The sequence below is a fragment of the Scyliorhinus torazame genome, chromosome 10 (assembly GCF_047496885.1).
Source record: "Scyliorhinus torazame isolate Kashiwa2021f chromosome 10, sScyTor2.1, whole genome shotgun sequence".
Taxonomy (NCBI): Eukaryota; Metazoa; Chordata; class Chondrichthyes; order Carcharhiniformes; family Scyliorhinidae; genus Scyliorhinus; species Scyliorhinus torazame.
Genome location: NC_092716.1, coordinates 192,235,893 through 192,261,441, shown reverse-complemented (window position 1 = coordinate 192,261,441; position 25,549 = coordinate 192,235,893). Strand labels below are relative to the sequence as shown.

Genomic DNA, 25,549 nt, shown 5'->3' with positions numbered 1-25,549 from the left:
ACCTTTGTCCACTCTACTGGTAACATTCTCAAAATATCCCAAAACATTTGTCAAGCATGATTTCCCTTGAGTGAATCTATGCTGACTTGGACTGATCCTGTCCCTGCTTTCCAAATGCTCAGTTATTTCATCCTTAATAATGGACTCCAGTATTTTCCCCACCACTGATGTCAGGCTAACTGGTCAATAATTCATTGTTTTCTGTCTCCCTTATTCCTTAAAAAGTGGGATCACATTAGCTCCACTACAATCAATTGGAACTCTTCCAGAGTCTATAGAACACTGGAAAATGATCACCAATGCGTCCACTATTTTTTGGGCCACTTCTTTAAGTACTCTGGGATGCAGAGCATCAGGCCCTGGGGACCTATCGTTTTTTTTTAATAAACATTTTATTGAGGTATTTTTGGTAATGTACATGGATTTATATACATAGTGCAAAAGCTGTCTTCCTCCCTTACAGGTCCCATCTTTATTAACCCCTACACTAAACTAAGCTAACCCCCCCCCCCCCGATTAATTTTCCGCAAAGAAGTCGACGAACGGTTGCCACCTTCGGGCGAACCCTAACATTGACCCTCAAGGCGAACTTGATTTTCTCCAAACAGATAAAGCTAGCCATGTCAGATAGCCAGGTCTCCAACTTCGGGGGCTTTGAGTCCCCCCAAGCTAATAATATCCGTCTCCGGGCTACCAGGGAAGCAAAGGCCAGAACGTCTGCCTCTTTCTCCTCCTAGATTCCCGGATCTTCCGACACCCCGAAAATCGTCACCTCTGGACTCGGTGCCACCCCAATTTTCAACATCGTGGACATGATATCCGCAAACCCCTGCCAAAATCCCCTAAGCTTTGGGCATGTCCAGAACATGTGGACATGGTTCGCTGGCCCTCCCGCACACCTTGCACACCTATCTTCTACACCAAAGAACCTGCTCATCCGGGCCACTGTCATGTGAGCCCGGTGAACAACCTTAAACTGTATCAGGCTAAGCCTGGTACATGTTGTGGATGCGTTGACTCCACTCAGCGCGTCCGCCCAGAGAAAATCCTCTATTTCTCCGCCCAACTCCTCTTCCCACTTGCGATTCAGCTCCTTCGTCTGTGTCCCCTCTGACCCCATGAGTTCCCTGTGGATGTCGGAGAGCTTCCATTCTCCCACCACCCTCTGGAAACTACCCTATCCTGTATCCCCCTTGGTGGTAGTAGCGGAAGGTTGAAATCTGTCTACATAGGAAGTCCCGCACCTGCAGGTACCTAAACCCATTTCCCCTCGCCAATCCAAATTTCTCCTCCAGCTCCCTCAGGCTAGGAAAGCTCTAAAAACTCTATAAACACATCTCCCATCCTCTCAATCCCTGCTCTCTGCCGTCTCCGAAACCCCCATCCATCCTTCCTGGGGCAAACCGGTGATTATTACAGATTGGAGGCCAGACCGATGCTCCCTCCGCTCCCACATGTCTCCTCCATTGCCCCCAGACTCTCAGGGTCGCCACCTCCTCAGGGCTGGTGGAGTGAGGCACCATTATCAGTGCCCCCAAGCTTGTGCCCTTGCATGAAGCCGCCTCCATATGCTCCCATGCCGACAACCCTCCCAACAACCACCACCACCCACTTCCTGATCATGGCCATATTCGCCACCCAGTAATAATGACTGAATTTTGGCAGCGCCAGCCCGCCCTCTCCCCGGCTCCGCTCAAGCATCCCTTTATTACTCGCGGGGTCTTGCCCGCCCATACAAAGCCAGTGATCACTTTGTTGACCCGTTTAAAAAAGGACCATGGAATAAAGATGGGGAGACACTGAAAAACAAACGGGAATCCCGGGACGACTGTCATCTTCTGGACCCTCCCAACTGATGACAACGGGAGCGCGTCCCACCTCCGAAAATCGTCCTTCATTTGGTCTACTAGTCGGGCCAGATTTAGATTGTGCAGCCGTTCCCATTCCCGCGCCACTTGGATGCCTAGGTACCGAAAGCTTCCCCCTACCACTCTAAACGGCAGTTTTTCCAGTCGCCTCTCCTGCCCCCTTGCCTGGACCGCAAACATCTAATTTTTCCCCATATTTAGTTTATATCACAAAAACCGGCAAAATTCCTCCAAAATCTTCATGATTTCTTCCATCCCCCCTGCTGGGTCCGATACATACAGGAGCAGGTTGTCTGCATAGAGCAAGACTCTGTGCTCCCCCCCCCCCCCCCCCCCCCCCCCCCCCCCCGGACCAGCCCCTTCCATCCCTCAATGCAATTGCCAGCGACTCTATGGCTAACGCGAACAACAGTGGGGAGAGGAGCATCCCTGTCTCGTCCCCCGACGCAGCCTAAAGTAGTCCGATGTTGTCCTATTCATCCGTACACTCGCCACAGGAGCCTGACACAGCAACCTGAGCCAGTCAAAAAGCCCCGTCCAAATCCGAACCGTCCCAGTACCTCCCACAGATATTCCCATTCTATTCGATCAAAAGCCTTCTCTGCGTTCATTGCGACCACTACCTCCACCTCCCTACCTTCCGGGGGCATCATGATCACATTGGCCATCAACTGCCTTCCCTTAACAAACCCCGTCTGGTCCTCCCCAATAACATCCGGCACACAGTCCTCAATCTTAGAGGACAAAGTTTTGGCCAGCAGTTTGCCGTCCAAATTCAATAGGGATATCGGCCTGTAGGACCCACACATCTCCGGATCCATGTCCCGCTTCAGGATCAGCGAAATCGTGGCCTGTAACATCGTTGGGGGAAGCACCCCGCGCTCCCTTGCCTCATTGACTGTCATAGATTTCATAGAATTTACAGTGCAGAAGGAGGCCATTTGGCCCATCGAGTCTGCACCAGCTCTTGGAAAGAGCACCCTACAGAAGCCCTACCCCCATAACACCGTAACCCCACCGAACACTAAGGGCAATTTTGGACACTAAGGACAATTTAACATGGCCAATCCACCTAACCTGCACATCTTTGGGCTGTGGGAGGAAACTGGAGTACCCGGAGGAAACCCATGCACACACGGGGAGGACGTGCAGACCCAAGCCGGGAATCGAACCTGGGAACCTGGAGCTGTGAAGCAATTGTACTATCCACTATGGTACCGAGCTGTCCTCACCAACAGTGGCCCCAATATCCCAGATAACGTTTTATAGAACTCCGGCCCCGGGGCTTTACCCGTCTGCATGGCATTCAGACCCTCCGCTATCTCTTCCACCCTGTTCGGGGCCCCCAGCCCTTCTACCAGCTCCCCATCCACCTTCGGGAAATTCAGCCACCCTAAGAAGTGCCTCATCTCCTCCGGCCCAGCTGGGGGTTCCGACCCATACAGCCTACTATAAAACTCCTTGAACGCCTTATTCACCCCTGCTAAGTCTCCAACCAGGCTCCCATCCCCATCCTTTACTTTCCCTATCTCCCTGGCTGCCTCCCTCTTTCTAAGCTGCTGTGCAAGCATTCTGCTTGCCTTCTCTCCATGCTCATAAATCGCCCCCCTCGCCTTTCTCAGCGGCACTACCGCCCTCCCTGTGGAACTCCGCCTGTAGCCTCCGCCGTTCTCTTAAAATCCCTGCCTCTGAGGTCTCCGCATACCTCCTTTCGACCTGTAGTATCTCCTTTACCAGTCGGTCCGTCTCTGCCCTGTCTGCCTTCTCCCTGTGGGCCTGTATCGAGATCAGCTCCCCTCTAACCACCGCCTTCAATGCCTCCCAGACTACCACTGCCGAAACTTCCCCCGTGTCGTTGACTTCCAGGTAGTTCTGAATACATTTCCTCAGCCACCCGCACACCTCTTCGTCAGCTAAAAGCCCCACGTCTAACCTCCAGTGCGGGTGCTGGTTACTGTATTTACTAACCTGTAGGTCAACTCAGTGCAGGGCATGGTCTGAGATTGTGATCGCCGAGTACCCCGTGTCCACCACCCCCGTCAGTAGAGTCCTGCTCAAAATGAAAAAATCAATCCGGGAGTACACTTTACGCACGTGAGAGTAGAAGGAGAACTCCTTCACTCTCGGCTGCCCAAATCTCGATGGGTCCACCTCCCCATCAGCTCCATGAACCCTTTTAGTTCCTTTGCCATTGCTGCCACACCAGGGTCAATAACTGTGTTGAAGTCCCCTCCCATGACCAACTTGTGCGATTCCAGGAACGGTATCTTCCCCAGCATCCTCTTTATAAACTCCACATCGTCCCAATTTGGCACATCCATATTTACTAGTACCACCTGCACCCCCTCCAATTTCCCACTGACCATAATGTACCGGCATCCCACATCAAAAACTATTCTTCCCGCCTCAAACACCACTCGCTTGTTGATCAGGATCGCGACTCCATTAGTCTTCGAATCCAATTCCGAGTGAAAGAGCTGTCCGACCCATCCCTACCTAAGCTAATCTGGTCAGCTACTCTATGGTGCGTCTCCTGTAGCATTACCACGTCCACCTTCAGTCCTCTCAAATGCGCGAACATATGTGCCCTTTTGACCGGCCCATTTAGCTCTCGTACATTTCAGGTGATCAGCCTAGTTGGGGGGCTTATCGCCCCCCCCCCCCCCCCCACCTTCGCCGATCAGCCATCCCCTTTCTTGGGACAGTCTTCAGCCCGCACCCATGCCTCCACCGGCCCGCCCCCAGGCAGCCTCCGCTCCCGACCTCCTCTCTGTCCCTCAGCAAAAGTCCCTCCCTCGACAGCAGAACATCCCCCCCCCCCCCCCTAGTGACAGCCAAAGTAAATCGACCCCTTCGATAAGCCTAACATCTGCTCACCCCCCACTGCACTTCCATGAGCTATCCTGCCCAGCTAGCTTGGTGGCCCCTGGCGCCAAACATTCTCCCATCTATTGTTCCCCCCACCCCCCGCTCATACACACATATTCAAATGAAAGACAATCCCAACACAATTGTCCAACAAAAAAAAACACTAAACAAAGAAAAGATCAAGCAAAAGATCCAGCACCTAACAAACACATCTCCATCCCCCAACAGTGAAAATGTAAACTTTAACTCACTCAGCTCTGCTACTGGCCCCAAATCAACACAGAAGGCATTACAAATAACGTCCACAGAATGAAAAACGAGAAACTTTTAAAAACATGAACGTTGCAGCAAAGTTCTCAGTCCACCACCAGCCCTTTCCTTTTCGCGAAGTCCAGCGCTTCCTCAGGCGACTCAAAATAAAAATGTTGCTCCTCGTACGTGACCCAGAGACGAGCTGGATACAGCAGTCCGAACTTCACCTTTTTCTTAGAAAGGGTCGACCTTATCTGGTTTTACCACGCTCTTCTCCTGGCCACCTCCGCATTCAGGTCCTGATAGATCCGCAGGATACTGTTCTACCATTTACAACTCCGTGTCTGCTTGGCGCACTGTAAAATACGCTCCATGTCCAAATACCTGTGGAATCTCACCACCATTGCCCTCCGGGGGGTGGGGGTGGGGGTCTCCCATTCGCGGCTTGGGGGGGGGGGGGGTCTCCCATTTGCGGCTTTGGGGAGGGGGGGGGTCTCCCATTCGCGGCTTTGGGGGGGGGGGGTGTCTCCCATTCGCGGCTTCCTCGCGAGCGCTCTTGTGCGCCCTGTCCACCTCCAAGGGTCGGGAGAATGTCCCCTCCCCCAGCAGCTTCTCAAACATGCCTGCTATGTATGCCCCAGCGTCCGCTCCTTCGGACCCCGCCGCGAGCCCAACGATTCTCAAGTTCTGCCGGTGGGACCTATTCTCTGGGTCCTCCACCTTCTCCAGGAACCTTTTTCTGCTGGTCTCTCAGCAGCCCCACTTCCATGTCCACCGCAGTTTGATGTTCCTCCTGGTCAGCCAGCGCCTTCTCTACTTTCTGGATCGCCCGATCTTGGGCATCCAATCTAAGCTCCAGCTGCGCAATTGACTCTTTAATCGGGTCCAAGCAGTCCTGCTTCTGTTTGACGAAGACCTCCTGGATAACTTGCATCAGCTGCTCCGTTGACCGCTGGGTCGACAAGCCAGAGCTCTGGTCCTCCGCCATGCTTTCTCCCACTGCAGCTTCAGCCCAAGCCTTCTCTGTCCGTCAGTTTCTGCCTTTGCGAGCACTTCTAGTCTGCCTCTCCATGCACCGATGTGGGAATCCAGTACACAATTGCCTCCAGTACACAATTCTATCATCAATGTTTTCCAAATCAAGTCCGGGATAAAATCGGGGGAAAAAGTCCAAAAGTCCGACCCAAGCGGGAGCCACCAAATTGCGACTTACTCCTTCATAGCTGCCACCGGAAGTCGACCTATAGGGTTTTAATCCCATCAACTTCCCCAATACAATTTCCTGACTAATAAGGATTTCCTTTAATTCCTCCTTCATGCTTCATTTCCGGAAGGTTATTTGTGCTCTCCTTAGTGAAAACAGATCCAAAGTATTTGCTCAACTGTTCTGCCATCTCTTTGTTGCCAACTATGAATTCACCTGATTCTGACGGTTCGGGACCTATATTTGTCTTCACCGGTCTTTTTCTCTTCACATATCTATAGAAGCAGTCAGTTTTTATGTTTATCTTTTCTGCAAGCTTACTCTCGTATTCTATTTTCCCCTTCTGAATTAAACCCTTTGTCCTCCTCTGCTGAATTTTATATTTCCCCCTGTCCTCAGGCTTGCTGCTTTTTCTGGCCAATTTATATGCCTCCTCTTTGGCTTTAACACGACCCCTAATTTCCTTTGTTAGCCATGGTTGAGTTACCTTCCTCATTTTACTCTTGCGCCAGACAGGGATGTACAGTTGTTGAAGTTCATCCATGTGTTCTTTAAATGTCTGCCATTCCCTATCCACCATCAACCCCTTATGTATCATTTGCCAGCTTATCCTAGCTGATGCATGTCTCATACCATCAAAGTTAGCTTTCTTTAAGTTCAGGACCCTAGTCTCAGACTTGCGTCACTCTCCATCTTGATGGACAATTCTACCATATTATGGTCACTCTTCCACAACTTTGCTAATTAATCCTCTCTCATTGCCCAATACCCAGTCTAGGATGGCCTGCTCTCTATATTGGTCGAGAAAACCATCCCTTGTACATGCCAAGAAATCCTCCTCCATTACATTGCTACCAGTTTGATTAGCCCAATCAATACGCAGATTGAAGTCACCCATAATACCTGCTGTGCCCTTACTGCAAGCATCTCTAATTTCCTGTTTGATGCCATCCCCAACCTCACAACTACAGTTTGGTGATCTGTACGTAACTACTGTCGTGTTGGGTGTTCTGGTTCACAAACAAGCCAACAATGCTGGAAGTGGTGTAACGCTATTTTATTAACAGTTCAACTATGCTAACATCCAGCTTAACTGTGGACCCTTTCCGATCACTAGCTTTGGTGAGGCACTCAGCACATGGTGAATGTCTGTGATGCAGGCTGAGAGCTCTGTGCTCTGAGCTGGCTGCTGCTAGAATCAGCAGGAACTCTCCTGTCCCCTGTCTTCATAGTGCTTGTGCTCTCCCTGGTGATTGGCTGCGGTGTTATGTATGCTGGTTGGCTACTGCATGTCCATCAGTGTGTATGTGATTGCACCATAATGTACTGATGTATATTATGATAACTGCCACTCGCATTTTATGTCCTTTGGTGTTCCGCAGCTCCACCCATACAGATTCCACATCATCCAGGCTAATGTCCTTCCTTACTATTGCATTAATCTCTTCTTTAACCAGCAACACTGCCCTACTCCCTTTCCTTTCCTTGTATCTTTCCTGTATGTTGAATACCACTGGATTTTGAGTCCCATCTTGGTCTCCCTGGAGCCAGGTCTCCGTTATCCCAATGACATCATATCCGTTAATGATTGTCAGCACAGTTAATTAATAGTATTGCTCTACTCTTAAAACAATTAAGTATAGGAACCATCAAACACACAGTTTATGTAGAACGTATTCCTTGTTCCAAAATATATCTACAATCCCTGAACTCCTTATGACTTCCCTGTTTTCCCCAAACAACATCTAAATTAAATAAATCTAGAAGTTAAAACCAGTTTATAGTTACCACATACTACAGGGAGGATAATCAAGTCTGACAAACATCTTGTCCTGGTCCAGCGTAGATATTTAAACCCCTTTTATGAAGGTTTCTGAACAGCCTTGGCTCTAAGGCATTGATGCTGTTAGATGTAAAACTTGGCCTCCAGGCTGCTAGCTGGAAGCTGGTTTGTCTGCTTTTGAGGCTGATGGGCGTCAACTGGCCTGCCTTGCTTCTGAGGGTCCTGACCATTATACCATTTTTCCACTTTGCTGCTTTTTGTATTTTTGGCTGTCTGCCCCTCTCAAATCCCTTCATTCTAGACATTAGCATATCTATACTTTATGGATCTCCCAATTGTCTAGCTTTTCTGTTTCTACTAATAGGGGGTTCACATCTGATCCTATCTGCTTATCTTGATACTGGGAAAGATGCATCCCATCTTATCTTTTGTAGGTTGGCTGCTGCTGTTGCTAGGCAGATTTCTACCTGTTGCTGGGCATACCAGGTTCCGGCTTGGGTCACTGTCTGTGCGGAGTCTGCACATCCTCCCTGTGTGTGCGTGGATTTCCTCCGGGTGCTCCGGTTTCCTCCCACAGTCCAAAGATGTGCAGGTTAGGTGAATTGGCCATGATAAATTGCCCTTAGTGTCCAAAATCGCCCTTAGTGTTGGGTGGGGTTACTGGGTTATGGGGATTGGGTGGAGGTGTTGACCTTGGGTGGGGTGCTCTTTCCAAGAGCCGGTGCAGACTCGATGGGCCGAATGGCCTCCTTCTGCATTGTAAATTCTCTGATAATCTATGATACCGCATCCGATTACGTCTTGTTAAATTCATGTTACTGCTGGTATAAGGCAAATCCATGACAGTAATATAAACATAATGGGGGCTGGTTTAGCTCAGTTAGCTGGATAGCTAGTTTGTGATGCAGAACGAGGCCAAGAGCGCGAGTTCAAATCCCGTACTGGCTGAGGTTATTCATGAAGGACCTGTCTTTTCAACCTTGCCCCTTGCCTGAAGTGTGGTGATCCTCAGGTTAAATTACCATCAGTCAGCTCTCCCCCTCGAAGGGGAAAGCAGCCTATGGTTATCTGGAACTATGGCGACTTTAACTTTTAATATAAACATAATGGAGATTAAATTGGTTCTCATCAGTAATGCTAAATGCATTACATCTTGTCAGATCTTTTATTTTGTAGTCAATGGAAAAGGAAATTGAGGATGGGAGTGTAAAATGGGCTAACAATTTTTTGTCACCTGTTTCTACACTGCACCAGGGACTAATTTTCCATGCTCTCAGTCAGTCATGGTTTAGTGATATTAATCTCACCACAGTCAGAAATGCTCCGTGCATAGCCTTGAGCCCAGTATCTAGGTTGACATTCCCAGTGTCAGTATTGAGGTAGAATTGAGTCGTCAAAAATGCTGTTTTTCAGATGAAGCCAAGGCCCTGTTCACTATACCTCAATGCTATTGAGGAGATGGGCAGAGGAGTTCCCCTGGTGTCTTGGACCAATTTAGTCCTCAACTAACAGGTTATCTGGTCATTTATCCCATTGACCTTTGTGGATGTTTGCTGCCTGTAAATTGATTGCCTGGTTTCTTTGCATTACAACAGTGACCATACTTCAAAATACTTCATTGGTTGTAATGTGCTTTAGGACATCTTGAAGTTATGAAGGATACTGTATAAGTGCATGACCTTCGCTCCTCTCTAGTTCTTTAAAAAAAAAAAATTCCAGTTAAGGGGCAATTTAACGTGGCCAACCCACCTACCCTGCACATCTTTGGGTTATGGGGGTGAGCTCCACGCAAACACGGGGAGAATGTGCAAACTCCTCATAGACACTGGGCCAGGAGCAAACGCAGGTCCATGCTGCCGTGAGGCAGCAGTGCTAACCACTGCACCGCCGTGCTGTCCCCTCTCTATCCCTTTCTTAATTAGGCCAAATTGATGTTGGAGAAATGGGTTTTGATTCATGGGGCATTGACACCAGCACTGAGGAAAGTCTTCAGCCATGCGGGGACCAGTGTTCCAGTGAGCCATATAATTAGGGCAGTAGAGAAGGCTTTAAAGTAAATAGTGGCGCAAGTCATCCAAGTTTGGCAAGATGTAAAAAATTAAATAGAGAGGGTAAGAGAGCATGGTAGCAATAAGGGAAATGATGATCAGAATGTGGCAGGAAGGGGCAGTGTGTGAACCTTAGTGCACCAACAGACAATGATCAAGGTTACAAAAATAGTAAATAGACAGAACTAAAGGCCCTCCATGTGAATGCATGTAGTATTCATAATAAAACAGATTAATTGACAGCGCAACTAGAAATAAATATGTATGACCTGGTAGCCATTCGAGACATGGCTGCAAGATAACTAAGACTGGCAATTGAATATTCTCGGGTACATGATGGAATTAATCTCCATTTAGAGGCAAGGATTAATCAAGAATAGTCAGCATGGCTTTGTCGGGGGAGATCATGTCTTAACAAATTTCATTGCATTTTTCGAGGAGGTGACTAGATGTCTAGATGAGGACAGTGTAGTTGATATAGTCTACACTGATTTCAGTAAAACTTTTGGCAAGGTACTGCATGGGAAACTAATTAAGTAAGAAAGTAAGTGACAATGGGATCCAGGGCTATTTGGCAAATTGGATCCAAAATTGGCTTTGTGGAAGGAGGAAGAGAGTGATAGTCGAAGGTTGTTTTTGTGACCTGGAAGCCTGTGTTCAGTAGTGTAAACATAGAAATTAGGAGTAGGCTATTCGGCCTTTCGAGCCTGCTCTGCTATTCAATATGATCATGGCTGATCCTCTGTCTCAATGATCTATCTCTTTCTTGAATACATTCAATGATTTGGTCGCACCAGCCTTCTGTGGTAGAGAATTCCACAGGTTCACTACCCCTTTTTTTTAACAAACAATTTTATTGAGGTATTTTTTGGCATTGTAAACAGTTACAGATAACAGAAATGTGCAAACATCAATATAAAACCAATACTTCAATCAAACCATACTGCACATGCCCGCTCCTCTCCCCAAGACACTACCTGCCTATTTATCCCTCCTACTCTACTCTAATTCTCTCCCCCCCCCCCCCCCCCTTGCTGACGTTCACTCTCCCGCGAAGAAGTCGATGAATGGTTGCCACCTTCGGGCGACCCCAGTACAGATCCCCTCAAGGCAAACTTAATTTTTTCCATACCCAGAGAACTTGACATGTCCAAAAGCCATAGTTCGGTCTTTGGGGGTTTTGAGTCCCTCCATGCCAGCAGTATTCGCCGCTGGGCTATTAGGGAAGCAAAGGCCAGAACATCTGCCTCTTTCTCCCCCTGGACTTCCGGGTCTTCCGAAACCCCGAAAATTGCCACCCCTGGACTCATCACCACCCTTGTTTTCAGCACCCGGGACATGACCCCCACAAACCCCTCCCCGTACCCCCTAAGCTTAGGACATGCCCAAAACATGTGAATGTGGTTCGCTGGTCCTCCCGCGCATCTAGGGCACTTGTCCTCTACCCCAAAGAATTTGCTTATCCGAGCTATCGTCATGTGGGCCCGGTGAACGACCTTAAATTGAATCCGGCCGAGCCTGGCACATGTTGCGGTTGAGTTTACCCTACTCAGAGCTTCGGCCCACAGCCCGTCCTCCATCTCCCTGCCAAACTCCTCCACCCATTTGAGTTTCAGTCCCTCCATCTGGGACTTTTCCCCCTTCACGAGCACCTTGTAGATATCCGAGACTCTACCCTCTCCTCCTTCGCCTCAAGAGACTATTCTGTCCTGGATCCCTATTGGCGGGAGGCGTGGGAAGGATGGGAACTGTCTGCGTACAAAGTCCCGCATCTGTAAGTACCTAAAGTCATTTCCCCTTACCAGCCCAAATTTCTCCTCCAAGCCCCTCAAACTCGCAAAGCTCTCTTCCAGGAACATATCGCCCACCCTCCCCACCCCTGCCCGCCGTCATGTTTGAAACCCTCCATCCATGTTCCCGGGGGCGAATCGATGGTTATCACATATTAGAGCCCAGACAGACCACCCCCCCCGCCATGCCTCCTTCACTGGCCCCATATCCGCAGGGCCGCCCCCACTACCGGGCTGGTGGAGTACCTGGCCAGCGGTAGCGGTAGGGGAGCCGTGACCAGGGCTGCCAAACTGGTGCCCCTGCACGAAGCCGCCTCCACTCGCTCCCAGATAGACCCCGTACCCACCATCCACTTCCTTATCATGGCTATGTTAGCCGCCCAGTAGTAGTTGATCAGACTCGGCAATGCCAGTCCCCCCTCGCTGTGGCTCCTTTCAAGCATCGCCTTCTGCACCCGCGGGGATTTTCCCACCCAGACAAAGCTCATGATGGTTTTGCCAGTCCTTTTGAAGAAGGACCGTGGGATAAAGATCGGGAGGCACTGGAAGATGAACAGAGATCTAGGGAGGATTGTCATTTTTACAGTCTGCACCCGCCCCGCCAGTGAAAGCGGGAGTGCATCCCACCTCCGAAACTCCCTCTTTATTTGTTCCACCACTCTAGTCAAATTTAACTTATGCAACCTGCCCCAGTCTCGTGCCACCTGTATCCCCAAGTACCGGAAACTTTCCTCCACCAGCCTAAATGGCAGCTCCTTCAGTCTATTCTCCTGGCCCCTTGCCTGCACCACAAACATCTCACTCTTGGCCATATTTAATTTGTACCCTGAAAACCGGCCGAACTTCCTCAATGTTTCCAGGATATTTTCCATCCCGGCCAGTGGGTCCGACACGTACAGGTGCAGGTCGTCCGCATAGAGAGAGACCCTATGTTCCAGCCCCCCCCCCCCCCTTAGTCATTCCCTTCCACCCCTTTGCAGCTCTCAACACCATCGCCAACGGCTCTATGGCCAGCGCGAACAGCAACGGGGAGAGTGGGTACCCCTGTCTGGTCCTGCAGTGTAGTCTGAAATAATCTGACATTATCCTGTTCGTCCTAACGCTAGCTTTTGGGGCCTGGTACAATAGTCTGACCCAATTAACCAGTCCCTCCCCGAACCCAAACCGTCCAAGCACCTTCCACAAATAGCCCCACTCCACCCGGTCGAAGGCCTTCTCAGCGTCCATTGCCACCACTACTTCCACCTCCTTGCCCGTCGGGGGCATCATGATCACATTAAGCAATCTTCTCAAGTTAGCTGTCAGCCGCCTGCCTTTCACAAACCCTGTCTGATCGTCCCCAATCACCTCCGGTACGCAGTCCTCAATTCTAATCACCAGGAGCTTGGCATCCACATTGATCAGGGAGATTGGCCTGTATGACCCGCAGGATTCCGGGTCCTTGTCCTGCTTCGGTATCAGCGAGATGGTGGCTTGCGACATCGTCGGTGGCAGGGTCCCTCTGTCCCTTGCCTCATTAGAAACCCTTGTCAGGACCGGTCCCACTATCTCTGAGAACTTCTTGTAAAACTCTACTGGGTATCCATCCGGTCCCGGGGCTTTCCCCAACTGCATGGTCTTTAGGCCCCCCCAATACCATCTCCGCTCTAATCGGGGCCCCCAGCCCGTCCACTAGTCCCCTGCCTACTTTTGGGAAGGTTAGTCCATCCAGGAACCTTTTCATCTCCTCCGGGGGTTCTGAAGTGTACAGCTTACTATAGAAGTCCCGAAAAACCTGATTCAGTCCTACTGGGTCCTCCACTCTGCTCCCCTCCCCATCAACCACTCTACTTATTTCCCTAGCCGCCTCCCTCTTCCTGAGTTGCTGCGCTAGCAATCTACTGGCCTTCTCCCCATGCTCATACACCACTCTCCTCGCCTTCCTAAGTTGTTCCACGGCCCTACTCGTGGATAGCACCCCCAGTTCCGCCTGCAATCTCCGTCTCTCCCTGAGTAGGTCCTCCCCCGGCGACTCCGCATGCTCCTCGTCTATCCGGTGAATTTCCCTAAACAATCTGTCCATTTCTGCTCTGTCCGCCCTGACCCTGTGAACCTGAATTGAGATCAGCTCCCCCCTCACTACTACCTTCAGTGTCTCCCACAGCGTCGCTGCTGAAACCTCCCCCGCATCGTTCACCTGCAAGTAATTTTGCATACACTCCCGCAGCCTCTCACATATCCCCTCCTCCGACAACAGTCCTACGTCTAACCTCCATTGCGGGTGTTGGTAATTGCCCCCCCCCCGACCTGCAGGTCCACCCAGTGCGGGGCATGGTCCGAGATAGTGATTGCCGAGTATTCCGTACTCTTTACCTCCCCTACACAGTCATGATAAAAAACATCAATCCTAGAATATACTTTATGAACATGCGAATAAAATGAGTAGCCCCTTCCCGTCGGCTGTCTGGCTGTCCGGGATCTTCCCAAGCACTCTTGATAAAGTCAACGTCGTCCCAGTTCGGCGCATATATGTTCACCAGCACCACTCTTCTCCCCTCCAGCTTGCCCCTTACCATAAGGAATCTGCCCCCGCTGTCTGCGACCACGCCCTCCGCCTCAAATTGAACCTGCTTATTGATCATAATTCGGTTCACTACCCTTTGAGTGACTAAATGTTTCCTCATCTCAGTCCTAAATGGTTTACCCTGTTTCCTGAGACCTATTCCCTGGTTCTGGATTCCTCAAACGTCCTCCCTGCATCTAATTTGTCCAGCCCTGTTAGAATTTTCTATATTATAGTCAGATCTTGTTTCACCCTTCTAAACTCCAGTAAATACAGACTCAGTCAAACTAATCTCTCCTCAAAGGACAGTCCTGCCCGTCCCGGTATCAGCCTAGTCAACCTCCGATGCAATCCCTTGATGGCAAGTATATTATTTCTTACGTAGGAAGACCAAAACTGCACGCATAATTCCAGGTGTGGTCTCACCAAGACCTGTATAACTGCAGTTTGACATCCCTACTTCTGAATTCAAATCCTCCTGCAATGAAGGCCAACATACCATTTGTCTTTCCAGTTGCTTGTTGCACCTGCCTCTCCACTTTCATTGATGTACAATGACACCCAGATCTCTTTGACATCCACACTTCCCAATATATCATAATTTAAATAATACTCTTGTTTTACACAAAGTGTATGATTTGACACTTATCCACGTTGTACTGCATCAACCATGTGTTTGCCCACTCACTCAATCTCTCTAAATCACCTTGAAGCACCCTTGCATCCTCCTTGCATCTCACAATTCTGTCCAACTTTGCATTGTCAGCAAACTTGGAAAAGTTACAATTAGTTCCCTCATCCAGGTCATTTATATTTATCATGAACAGCTGGGACCCAAGCACTGATCCCTGTGGTACTCCACGAGTCACTGCCTGCACTGATCCCTGTGATACTCCACGAGTCACTGCCTGCCATTTGGAAAAAGTTCCATTTATTCCTACTCTGTTTTCTGTCTGTCAACTAATTCTCAATCCATGCCAATACAGGGATAAAGGTTGTCCCGGAACGGGTACACACGATCCAGGGGTTGGCATGATGCCTCGTGCAGTTGCCCACCCACCCTCCCATAGCAGCAGACTCCTGAAGGGCGTCCTCCGCTCACCGCCAAGCACTGGGGCAGCAAGCCCAGCACCCCTGGGCTCTCTACCTGTGAGCAAAGATGGCTACTCACCTCCCTTGCTCCTCCCAAAACACCAGGTTCACGTTTTTAAAAAGGAGTACTAATCAACGCCAGTGTGACCGCTTGCTGGGGCGGCCGCTGAATGACGGAAGGCTGCTCGATATGGGGTGGCTCCCGTTAATCGTATGGAAATAGGAATTAAATTGTGATCATTGGTTCTCGCATGCCTCGGCAAGATCCCGATTTTGCCTGGTGTTGTGGGCTGGTTGCGTCGCAAACTGTTTGCCACCTGGTGCAGTTCTCGTTTTTGGCCTCTCCTGCTATTCACCAGCCTCATTTTGCTCGAACGAGAGGTCAACGAGGCGGGAGAATCACACCCAATAGCTTTCCTCACTATTGCATTGATTTCCTCCTTTACTAACAATGCTACCCTACCCCCTTTCCCTTTCCCTCTGTCCTTCCTAAATGATGAGTACTTTTGGATATTCATTTCCCATACATGGTACCATATCTCTGTAATTGGAATGATATCATAACCGTTTATATCTGTTTGTGCGCTTTTCCTGTGAAGACACTGTTTTATTCACCAAGAACTCACTGCAGGACACTTTCTGCTTCACTGTGATGCTGACTGCAGGACACTTTTCCGCAGGGATCGGTGCCAGGTCACTTGCTTTTTGTAGTGTACATTAATGACCTAGACATGAATGTGGGAGGTATAAGTGAATCCGCAAATGACATGTAAATTGGTGGTGTGGTAAATAGTGAGCAGGAAAGCCTTGGACCGAGGGCAGTACGGTGGTGCAGTGGGTAGCACTGCTGCCTCACGGTGCTGAGGTCCCAGGTTCAATCCCGGCTCTGGGTCACTGTCCGTGTGGCGTGTGGAGTTTGTACATTCTCCCTGTGTTTGCGTGGGTTTCGCCCCCACAACCCAAAGATGTGCAGGATAGGTGGATTGGCCACGCTAAATTGCCCCTTAATTGGAAAAAAAATTGAGTTCTCTAAATTTTTTTTAAAAAAGGAAAGACTTGGACCAGAAGTAATATTTCCAAGTTTGCTGATGGCACAAAACTAGATTGAATTGTGAGTGGTGAGGAGGATGTTGAGATGTTTCAAAACTATTTAGACAGGTTGAGTGAGTGGGCAAATGAATGGCAGATCCAGTATAATGTGGGTAATTGTGAAGTTATCCACTTTGGTAGGAAAAGCAGAAAGGCAGAGTATTCGTGGCCCCAGGTTCGATTCCCGACTTGTCACTGTCTGTGTGGAGTCTGCACGTTCTCTCCAGGTCTGGATGGGTTTCCTCCAGGTGCTCCGGTTTCCTCCCACAAGTCCCGAAACACATGCTATTAGGTAATTTGGACATTCTGAATTCTCCCTCTGTGTACCCGAACAGGTGCCGGAATGTGGTGACTAGGGACTTTTCACAGTAACCTCATTGCAGAATTTAAAAAAAAAAAAAAAAATTCTTAAGGTATTTGAAAATTTTTATACCAATAACAATGACATCAACATGGTAAAATAAACATCCCCCCCCCCCCCCCCCCCGCCCAATCTTCACACACTCATTGCAGAATTAATGTAAACCTACTTGTGACAATAAAAAATATTATTATATAGTTAAATAGTGATAGATTGGGAAATGTTGATGGACAAAGGGACCCGAGTGCCTTGTAAACCAATCACTGGAAGCAAGTAGTTAGGAAGACAAATAGTATGTTGGACTTCAGTGCAAGAAGACTTGAGTTCAGGAGCAGGGATGTCTTACTGCAGCTGTACAGGGCCTTGGTGAGAGTATTGTGTGCAGTTTTAGTCTCCTAGTCTAAGAAAGATAATACTTGCCATAGAGGGAGTGTAGTGAAGTTTCATCAGACAGATTCCTGGGATGGCAGGATTCTCGTATGAGGAGAGATTTGGTCTACTAAGCCTGTATTCACTGGAGTTTAGAAGAATGAGAGGACATCTCACCTGACAGGGCTGGACAGAGTGGATGGAAGGATGATGTTTCCGTCCCAATCTCAGGATGTGAGGTCGGCCATTTAGGACTGAGATGGGGAGAAACCTCTTCACTCAGACAGTGGTGAACCTGTCAAATTCTCTGTCACAGAAGGCTGTGAGGGCCAAATCACTGAATATATTTAAGAAGGAAATTGATTTCCCAAATCTAAAGGCATCAAGAGGTTTGGGGAGAGCGCTGGAGTATGGTCTTAGATGGAGGATCAGCCATGATCATATTAAATGGCGGAGCAGGCTCGAAGGGCCAAATGACCTACTCCTCCTATTTTCTATGTTTTCTCCTCCTAATTTGTACATCCCTTCCCTCCGTCAATCCCCATCAATACCTTTTCGCAACCCACTGCTTTATCTCTGTCTCTCTCTCTTTCTGCCCCCCCCTTCACTCTTTCCCCCACTTCTTATGCATTGACCTCTTATATCTCGGTTCACAGCTACCCAAGTGTCAGTGCTTCGAAGCTGGAATCGTGGCAAGAATTGCTGAGCAACTGGAACGAACCTGGTGCATCGTGCATGGATAAGGTAACGAGAATATTGCAGACTTCTGAAAACATTTACTTTTTAAAAATCAGCCATGTTGGTCTTCCATGGGGTGCTCGCTCTCTTCCCTGACCTCAATTTTACCCTAAAAGAAAATTTGAGGTTGATGGCCAGATCTGATCCATTTGGCTGAGCAACCAGTAACAAGCAACCGTCAATATTATAAACATCAAGAAGAAATTTTCTTCAGGAAAAATCATATCCTTTCTCCTTTCGAGGAAGGAATTAGTGGAATATAATCTTTTATTTGCTGCAGGCGCTGGATATCCCTAGTGCAAGCTCTTTGGTCCTTTCGGTGACTCATCTCCGATGGTTTAGCAATTTGTGCATACGGTGATGTGGCAGTAATTGACTTCACATCCATGATTTGACAGACTGTGGCTGGAATTCTCTGGCTGTTGTGATTCACTTTTCCCCGCAGGTTTCCTGACATGTGTGTCTACTATGGGAAATCCCATTGACAAGCAGTGGGAAGAGAGAATACTGCCACCAGCGAACGGCGCTCGACCTAGAAAGAGGAGGCTGGCGGACCGGAAAATGTCACCCTGTGAGTTTTGAATCTCACCATGTGGCTGTAGGGAAGGGTCAAGCAGGGGGCCAGGTCTTTCCAACCTCCAAGATGATGGAGGTAGATGGATGGCGTCTTGTCCTCCCCTGAGCATTCTCACTCATCTTGCCATAAAGTGGCATCTATAGAGGCCTGGTGACCATGAGAACAAAGAACATATATAATTTCACTGTTAATGATAAATATTTGCTAATCAATCCTCTGGTTTTGGGAATTGCATCCAAGGAATTGAAAAGGTACAAAAATTGGGAAATCACAATGAGTGGGAGGATGAGGTGTGGAAGGGAATAGACGGTTTGATTACGGGAGACAGTTGTGGAAATTGTCTTAAGAATGTTTTGTTAATAATATCATTCATATATTTCTTATGTACTGGAAGGTAAGCTGTTTGGAGTTGAGAGTATGGTAAGTGGAGTAAGAGACAGATGATTGTGAGAATCTAAGCTGACAAGAAGATGAGGTTTTGATATGGTCATGGTCAACTACTTTGTGTGAAAACCAAGTCCCTTCAAACAGATGTTTACATAAAGCAATAACAGGAGTACGTTGGGGTTGTTTTGGTTCAAAGAAGAATATATATATATAGGTGGTAAACAAAAAAAGGGGCAAGTAGGTAAAATAAAGGTAAGATACTTTTCTTTTAAATCCTAAGAGCCAAGTAAAAAAGTAAATTTCATAAATTCTGGGAGAAAGCATTTCTGAAGAGGCTGGGTGAGACAAAGGAGCGATCAAAGGGAACAAACCTATTTAAGGGAATACTGAAATAAATGTGAGGGTACAGCTTTTTAGATCTTCCAGCAGACAACAGAAATAGCTGATCAGAACTCCTGAAGCAGAGTAAACAAAGACAGACCTGAAGAACCATTTGCTGACAGCCCCAGGGGACACCCCAAGAGAAAACAAAGGGCACCATGTGATATAAGTTACTGGATTTCGATAGATTTAAAAATCTATAACGAGTTTCTGAGCAGAAAGGGGAAGGTAATTAAGTGAAGATCTGTTGTAACTGTTTTAAGGTATTGTTTCTGTGTAAAGCCATTTTTGTGTTAAGTGTAATTCTATTTTGTTTTTTATTTATTAATAAACATTTACTTTACAATTATCACGATTAGTCGGGGACATCTTTTTCGGATTTTGGAACCTCTCCTCGTACTATACAAATTGCAAAAAAAGCATTTGGCAGTTGCTTCAAGTTTACCTTCTGGGATTTGGGCAGCTTGACATTTACCATCAGACATGCCATAACAATTGGGTGGTTTCTCAATGTAAAAGAGAAGGTTGATGCAGGTATAGTCGGTGTGCAGCATGACAAGTTGTTCCACCGTATCCAGAATAATTACCTGGCTCATCTGTTTGACTGGGGTGAATTCAAAATGAATCCATGAAAAGAATGTTTCTTTGAATGATGGTCAATCTATGGAATGGGGTGCCCGAGGAGACCGGGTGAGATGGAGTGTTGATTAGTTCAGATGCATACTAGGTTATTTTCATTAAATAATATTTTGGGATGTCAGTCTGTGTAGTGTGCAATGTTATGTTTATGATGTGTGTGAGTGAGTGTACTGAGCTTGGGAAGACCAGGTGACTTTGGACCTATGGTTCCCAGAGCGCTCCAACACTAGGGTTTTCCTTGCATCAGTCTAGGTCTGTTGTAGTCCCATTAATAGGGATTGATTACTATGATTAATCAACAACTCCACTGTTGTTGGATCATGGGACCACTAAGATGGTAGAAAGTAAACAAGAAGGTGTTTAAGAGAGTGGTGGTCGGCTTTCATCGTGACTCCTAGTCATGATGGTTCATAGAGTTTTGATGCAACTGAGTGGTAGTTAAGAGTCAAATCATGTTGGTGTAGCCTGGAGTTACAAATAGGCCCAGACTGGGTGAGGATGAATCCATCCCTAAAGGATATCAGTGAATAAAGATTTTACAATGCAAAAACAGAAAATACTGAACAATCTCAGCAGGTCTCGAAATGTCAGCTCCCTTTTCTCTCCACAGATGCTGTCTGACTTGCTGAGATTGTCCAGTATTTTCTGTTGTTGTTTTCAGATGCCAGCATTCGCAGTAATTTGCTTTTATCTTCGAGTTTTTATAATTACCTGGCTCATAGTTAATCTTTCATTAAAAAGAATAGATATTTTATTCAGACATTTTCATATAAACAAACTGAAGCAGAAGCAAGATTGTACAACATTATAAATAATCAACATCTGCTCCCTCCTCTCGCCCCCTTCTCCCATCCTGCCTTCCCCATTTTAACCTCCTCACCCCCATCCCCTTTTGCTGACTCCTCAATCCTCCTTTTAAAAAAAAAAGTAAATGAAAGGCTTCCACCTCCGAGCGAACCCATCAACTGACCCCCTCATGACGAACTGGACCTTCTTCAGCCTCCGGAATTCTGCCAGGTCATTCACTCACACCCCTGCTCTCAGTGGCTCCGGGTTCCTCCATCCAAGTCAGATCTGTCTCCAGGCTATCAGGGAGGCAAAGGCCAGAACGTAGACCTTTCTCGCCCCCTCGACTCCTGGATTGTCCGACACCCCAAATATCGCTACCGTTGGACTTGGGGTCACCTTTACCCCCAGCATCTTGGACATTACGTCCGCGAACCCCTGCCAGGATCCCTTTAGTTTCAGACATGCCCAAAACAAGTGGATATGATTCGTGTGCTTCCCTGCACACCGCCCACACCTATCCTCTTACGCCCTCAAAAAGCCTACTCATCTGCGCTACCATCATATGTCCCCTATGAAGTACATTATACTGAATAAGGTGCTCTGTCTGCCTCAGGGGCCTTGCCTAGCACCCCCTCCGTCACCAGCCCCACCAGCATCCTCAAACGTCGTGGCACTCTCACTTCCACTCCTTCTGGCAGGCTGACTATTTGCAGATTCTGCCATCCCAACCTGTTTTCATGCTCCTCCACCTTTGCTCTCAGCGTCTTGCGAAGGTCTCCTAAGAACCTCACCTCCGCCTCCAGTGCAACCACTCTATCGCTTTGTTCCGATATCGCCCTCTCCATCTCTTGGATCTGCGACCCCTGTGCCTCCAGTCATTTTTCCACCCTCTGAGGAGGGTGCCACAGCCCCTTTGATTGCCTTCGATCAATCCTCCTGCATTCTCCTTCCTCTGCTGCGGAACTCCTCTCTGATGAAGGCCGTCAACTGTTCCATCTGGGGTCTTCCAATTTGCACTAGCCCTTCCGCCTCTGCCATCTTTCCAATTGCTGCTGCGCCACAGGTCTATTCCAACTTCCTGGCCAGGTCTTTCACCTTCTTCTGCTGGGTTTGGTAACCAGCAGACATGCCACTCCTGGGGGGGGAACTTCTCCTCCGCCCTTCAGCTACACCTTTCCATTGAAGTTACACTTGATTTGGGGTAAAAAGGACTCGTTTCTACACCTTCGGGCAGGAGCTGCCCTGTATGCGACCACTCACACCATGGCCGCCTCCGGAAGTCCCCCCCCATCTCCTCTTTCAAATGGCACATTTTCTTGCAACCCCAAGAGCAGTAATCCGGTAAAGGACGGCATCTCTCTCTTCACAAAATCCGGAACCTGCAGGCACCTGAAACCATTTCCTCCGGGCAGTTCGTACTCTTCCTCCAGGTCCTCTAATTTTGCGAAATTGCCCCCCACAAACAGGTCACTGAATTGTCCAATCCCTGCCTGCCACCACCCCCAAACCCTCACATCCAGCACCCACCCGGTGCAAACCTATGATTATCACAGATTGGTACCCACACCAAGGCCCCCTCCAGCCCCAAATGCTGGCCTCCACTGCCCCAATACCCTCAGGGCCAACACCACCGCTGGTCTCTCAGAGTGCCCAGCCAATAAGAACGGCAGCGGCGCTGTTGACAATGCCCGTAAGTTCGTTCCCCTCCCCCACCACCCATTTCTTAACCATGGTGATGGTCGCCGCCCAATAGTAGACATTGTAGCACTTTTGACCCTGCCTTCTTCCCCGCCCATAGAAACCCAGAGATCAGTGTGTTAACCTTTTTAAAGAACGACTTTGGGACAAAGATCTGGAATTTTTAAAATATGAACAGGAACCTTGGCAGCACCATCATCTTAACTGTCTTCACCTACCCACCAATGACAGTGGCAGCACATTTGACCTCTTGAAATCCCCCTTCATCTGCTCCACCAGCCTAATCAAATTTAACTTGTGCAGCTGCGTCCAACCTGCATCGCCTGAATGCCCAGGTATCTAAAACTCACCCCCACATACTTTGAATGGCAACTCCCCAAACCTCCTCTCCTGCCGTCTGGTCTCAATCGGGAACACCTCGCTCTTTCCCATGTTCAATTTGTACCTGGAGAACCGATGCAATTCCTCCAAAATCCCCATAATGCCCCCAATGCCACCCAGTGGGTTCAACATATATAACAACAGGTCATCCGCTTACAACAAAACCCTGTGCTCAATCCTGCACAATCCCTTTCCAATCCCCTGATGCTCCAAGGACCACTGCCAATGGCTCCATCGCCAAGACAAAAAGCAAAGGGGAGAGAGGGCACCACTGCCGTGCCCCACGATACAGCCCAAAATATCCCGAACTCAACCGGTTCGTCCGCACACTTGCGACCGGTGCCTTGTACAGCAACCGAACTGGTCCACAAACCCCTGCCCGAACCCGAACTGCCCTAGCATCTCCCACAGATATTCCCACTCCACCCGGTCGAAAGCCTTCTCTGCATCCATCGCCACTACCACCTCCACGTCCTGCCACTTCAGAGGCATCATAATCACATTAAGCAGCCTCCTCACATTTGCCGACAACTGTCTCCCTTTCACAAACCCCGTCTGGTCCTCACCTATCACCCCCGGGATGCAGTCCTCAATTCGCAAAGCCAAAACCTGGTGTCTACATTCAATAGCGACATCAGATGGTACGATGCACACTGCCCCGGATCCTTGTCCGTTTTCAATATCAGAGAGATGGATGCCTGTGATAGTGTGTGAGGGGGGAGATCCCCCCTCTTCATAGCCTCATTGTATGCCCTCACCAACAGTCCCCCCTCAAAACCATTTATAAAATTCCACCGGAACACATCGGGCCCGGGTCCTTCCCTGGCTGCATCGCCTCATACTCTCCATCACCTCCCTCAAAACCAGATAGGGGGCCCCAATCCCTGCACCAACTCCTCGCCTATCCTGGGAAACTCCAACCCGTCCAGGAACCACCGCATTCTCCCCCAACCCCCCGCCCTGATCTTATAATCTCCTGTAAAAAGCCTCAAACACCCCATTCACCCCCACTGGGTCCAACACCACCCTTCCTGCCCTGTCCTTTACTTTACCAATCTCCTTCACCGCCTCCTGCTTCCTCAGCTAGTGGACCAGTATCCTGCTCACGTTCTCACCACATTCATATACTGCTACCCTCTTCCCACCCCCTGCCAAACAAAACAGTAACCCCATCCCACTCCCCCACACCTACCTCCTGACAACCCCCCACTGCACTCAGTTAACTAGCCTGCCCAGATAGCATGTGCCCTCCCACCCCGTCCCCCCACCCCCAAAAGAAAACCCAGAAAAGGTGCACTCACACTCGCCCTTGATATCCCCCACCCCCCCCTCCCAAAGCAACCCTGACCTGATTAAACTCGGCCCTCTTCTTTGCCAGCTCTGCTCCCAGGACTTGATACACCCCAAGCTCATTCCCTTCCCAGGTGCACTTCCTTGTCTGCCTCGCCCACTGAAGAATCTTCTCTTTATCCAAAAAGTGGTGCAACGGCACCACCATCGCCCTTGGCGGCTCACCCCCTTGTGGCCTCCGAATCAGTGCCCTGTGCGCTCAGTCGACCTCCAGGGGCCGGTCAAAGGCCCCCTCCCAAATCAACTGCTCTGACATTTTGGCCACATATGTGCCAGCCGCCTCATCTTAGATGCCTTATGACATCCCCATGATCCTCAAATGATGCCTTCTGGAGCGGTTCCCCAGATCCTCCACTTTTCCCTTCAGCCTCTTTTGGGTCTCCCGCATCATCCCCACCTCAGCCGCCAGCTGCTCCTCATGCTCCCCTACCGCCTTCCTCACTGTTAAACTGAAACTACCATTTGATCATTTTGCACAGAGAGTTCAGAGTTATTTTTATTAAAACTTTATTTCAGATGCATAGTTTCCTCGAAGCTGGCGTTCCCATCAAACTACGTGGCTATCTGTGGAAATGCCTTCTGGGTAGTGATCTGGTTAAAGAGAGCAGTACTCATACCTACCAGGTAAGGAAGCATTTGTTTTTTGACCTGAAGTGAGCCCGTTTTAGTTTTTTTAAAAAAAAGATCACATTTTGTCACCTGGATAGAGATTATTGAACAGAAAAAGATAGATTCTACAACACTTTCACCACATTTTAGGGGAGGCAGTAACGCAGTGGTGTTGGCACTGGACTAGTTACCCAGAGACCGGGGTAATGTTCTGGGGATCCGGGGTTGAATTCCACCATGGTGGATGGTGAAATTTGAACTTTTAAAAAAAAAAAGGGTCTGGAATGAGTCAAATGACGACCATGAAACCATTGTTGATTGTCATTATAAAAACACCTCATTCACCTTTAGGGCAGTAAACCTGCCAGTCTTACCTGATTTGACCTACATGTGACTCCAGATCCCCAATCCAACTTTTGAAGTGTAGTTGTTGTTATAATATTGTAAAAACAACTGTTAATTTGCACATGGCACGCTCTGTTTGAGCTGCACGCAGAAAAATATTTTTCACCGTACCTCGGTACACGTGACAATAAACAAATCCAATCCAATCCCACACATACCAATGTAATAATGACCCGTTTATCTGTTAATTTTAAAGAGATTTTTGGTTGATGAATAAATGTGTCCAGGCATTGGTGTAAAGCCCCTTGCTCCTCGTATCATGTCTTGAGAAGGCAGATGGAGCCTTGGGTTAATGTCTCAACTGAAAGACGCGACTTTCGACAGTGCAG

General features: G+C 48.6%; 1 protein-coding gene across 6 annotated transcripts in view; it reads left to right on the top strand.

Annotated features, from left to right (window-relative positions):
* Positions 1-25,549, top strand: part of LOC140384464 (TBC1 domain family member whacked) — a 269,719-nt gene that overhangs the window by 15,317 nt on the left and 228,853 nt on the right. For all 6 annotated transcript variants that reach the window (XR_011933059.1, XR_011933060.1, XM_072466186.1 and 3 more), the window contains 2 exons: positions 17,923-18,010; positions 24,723-24,830. Coding sequence is in view for 4 of the 6 variants with exons in the window: in XM_072466186.1 (XP_072322287.1) it covers positions 17,923-18,010; positions 24,723-24,830 (196 nt within the window). In the remaining 2 variants the exon portion in view is untranslated. The remainder of the gene's footprint in view (positions 1-17,922; positions 18,011-24,722; positions 24,831-25,549) is intronic.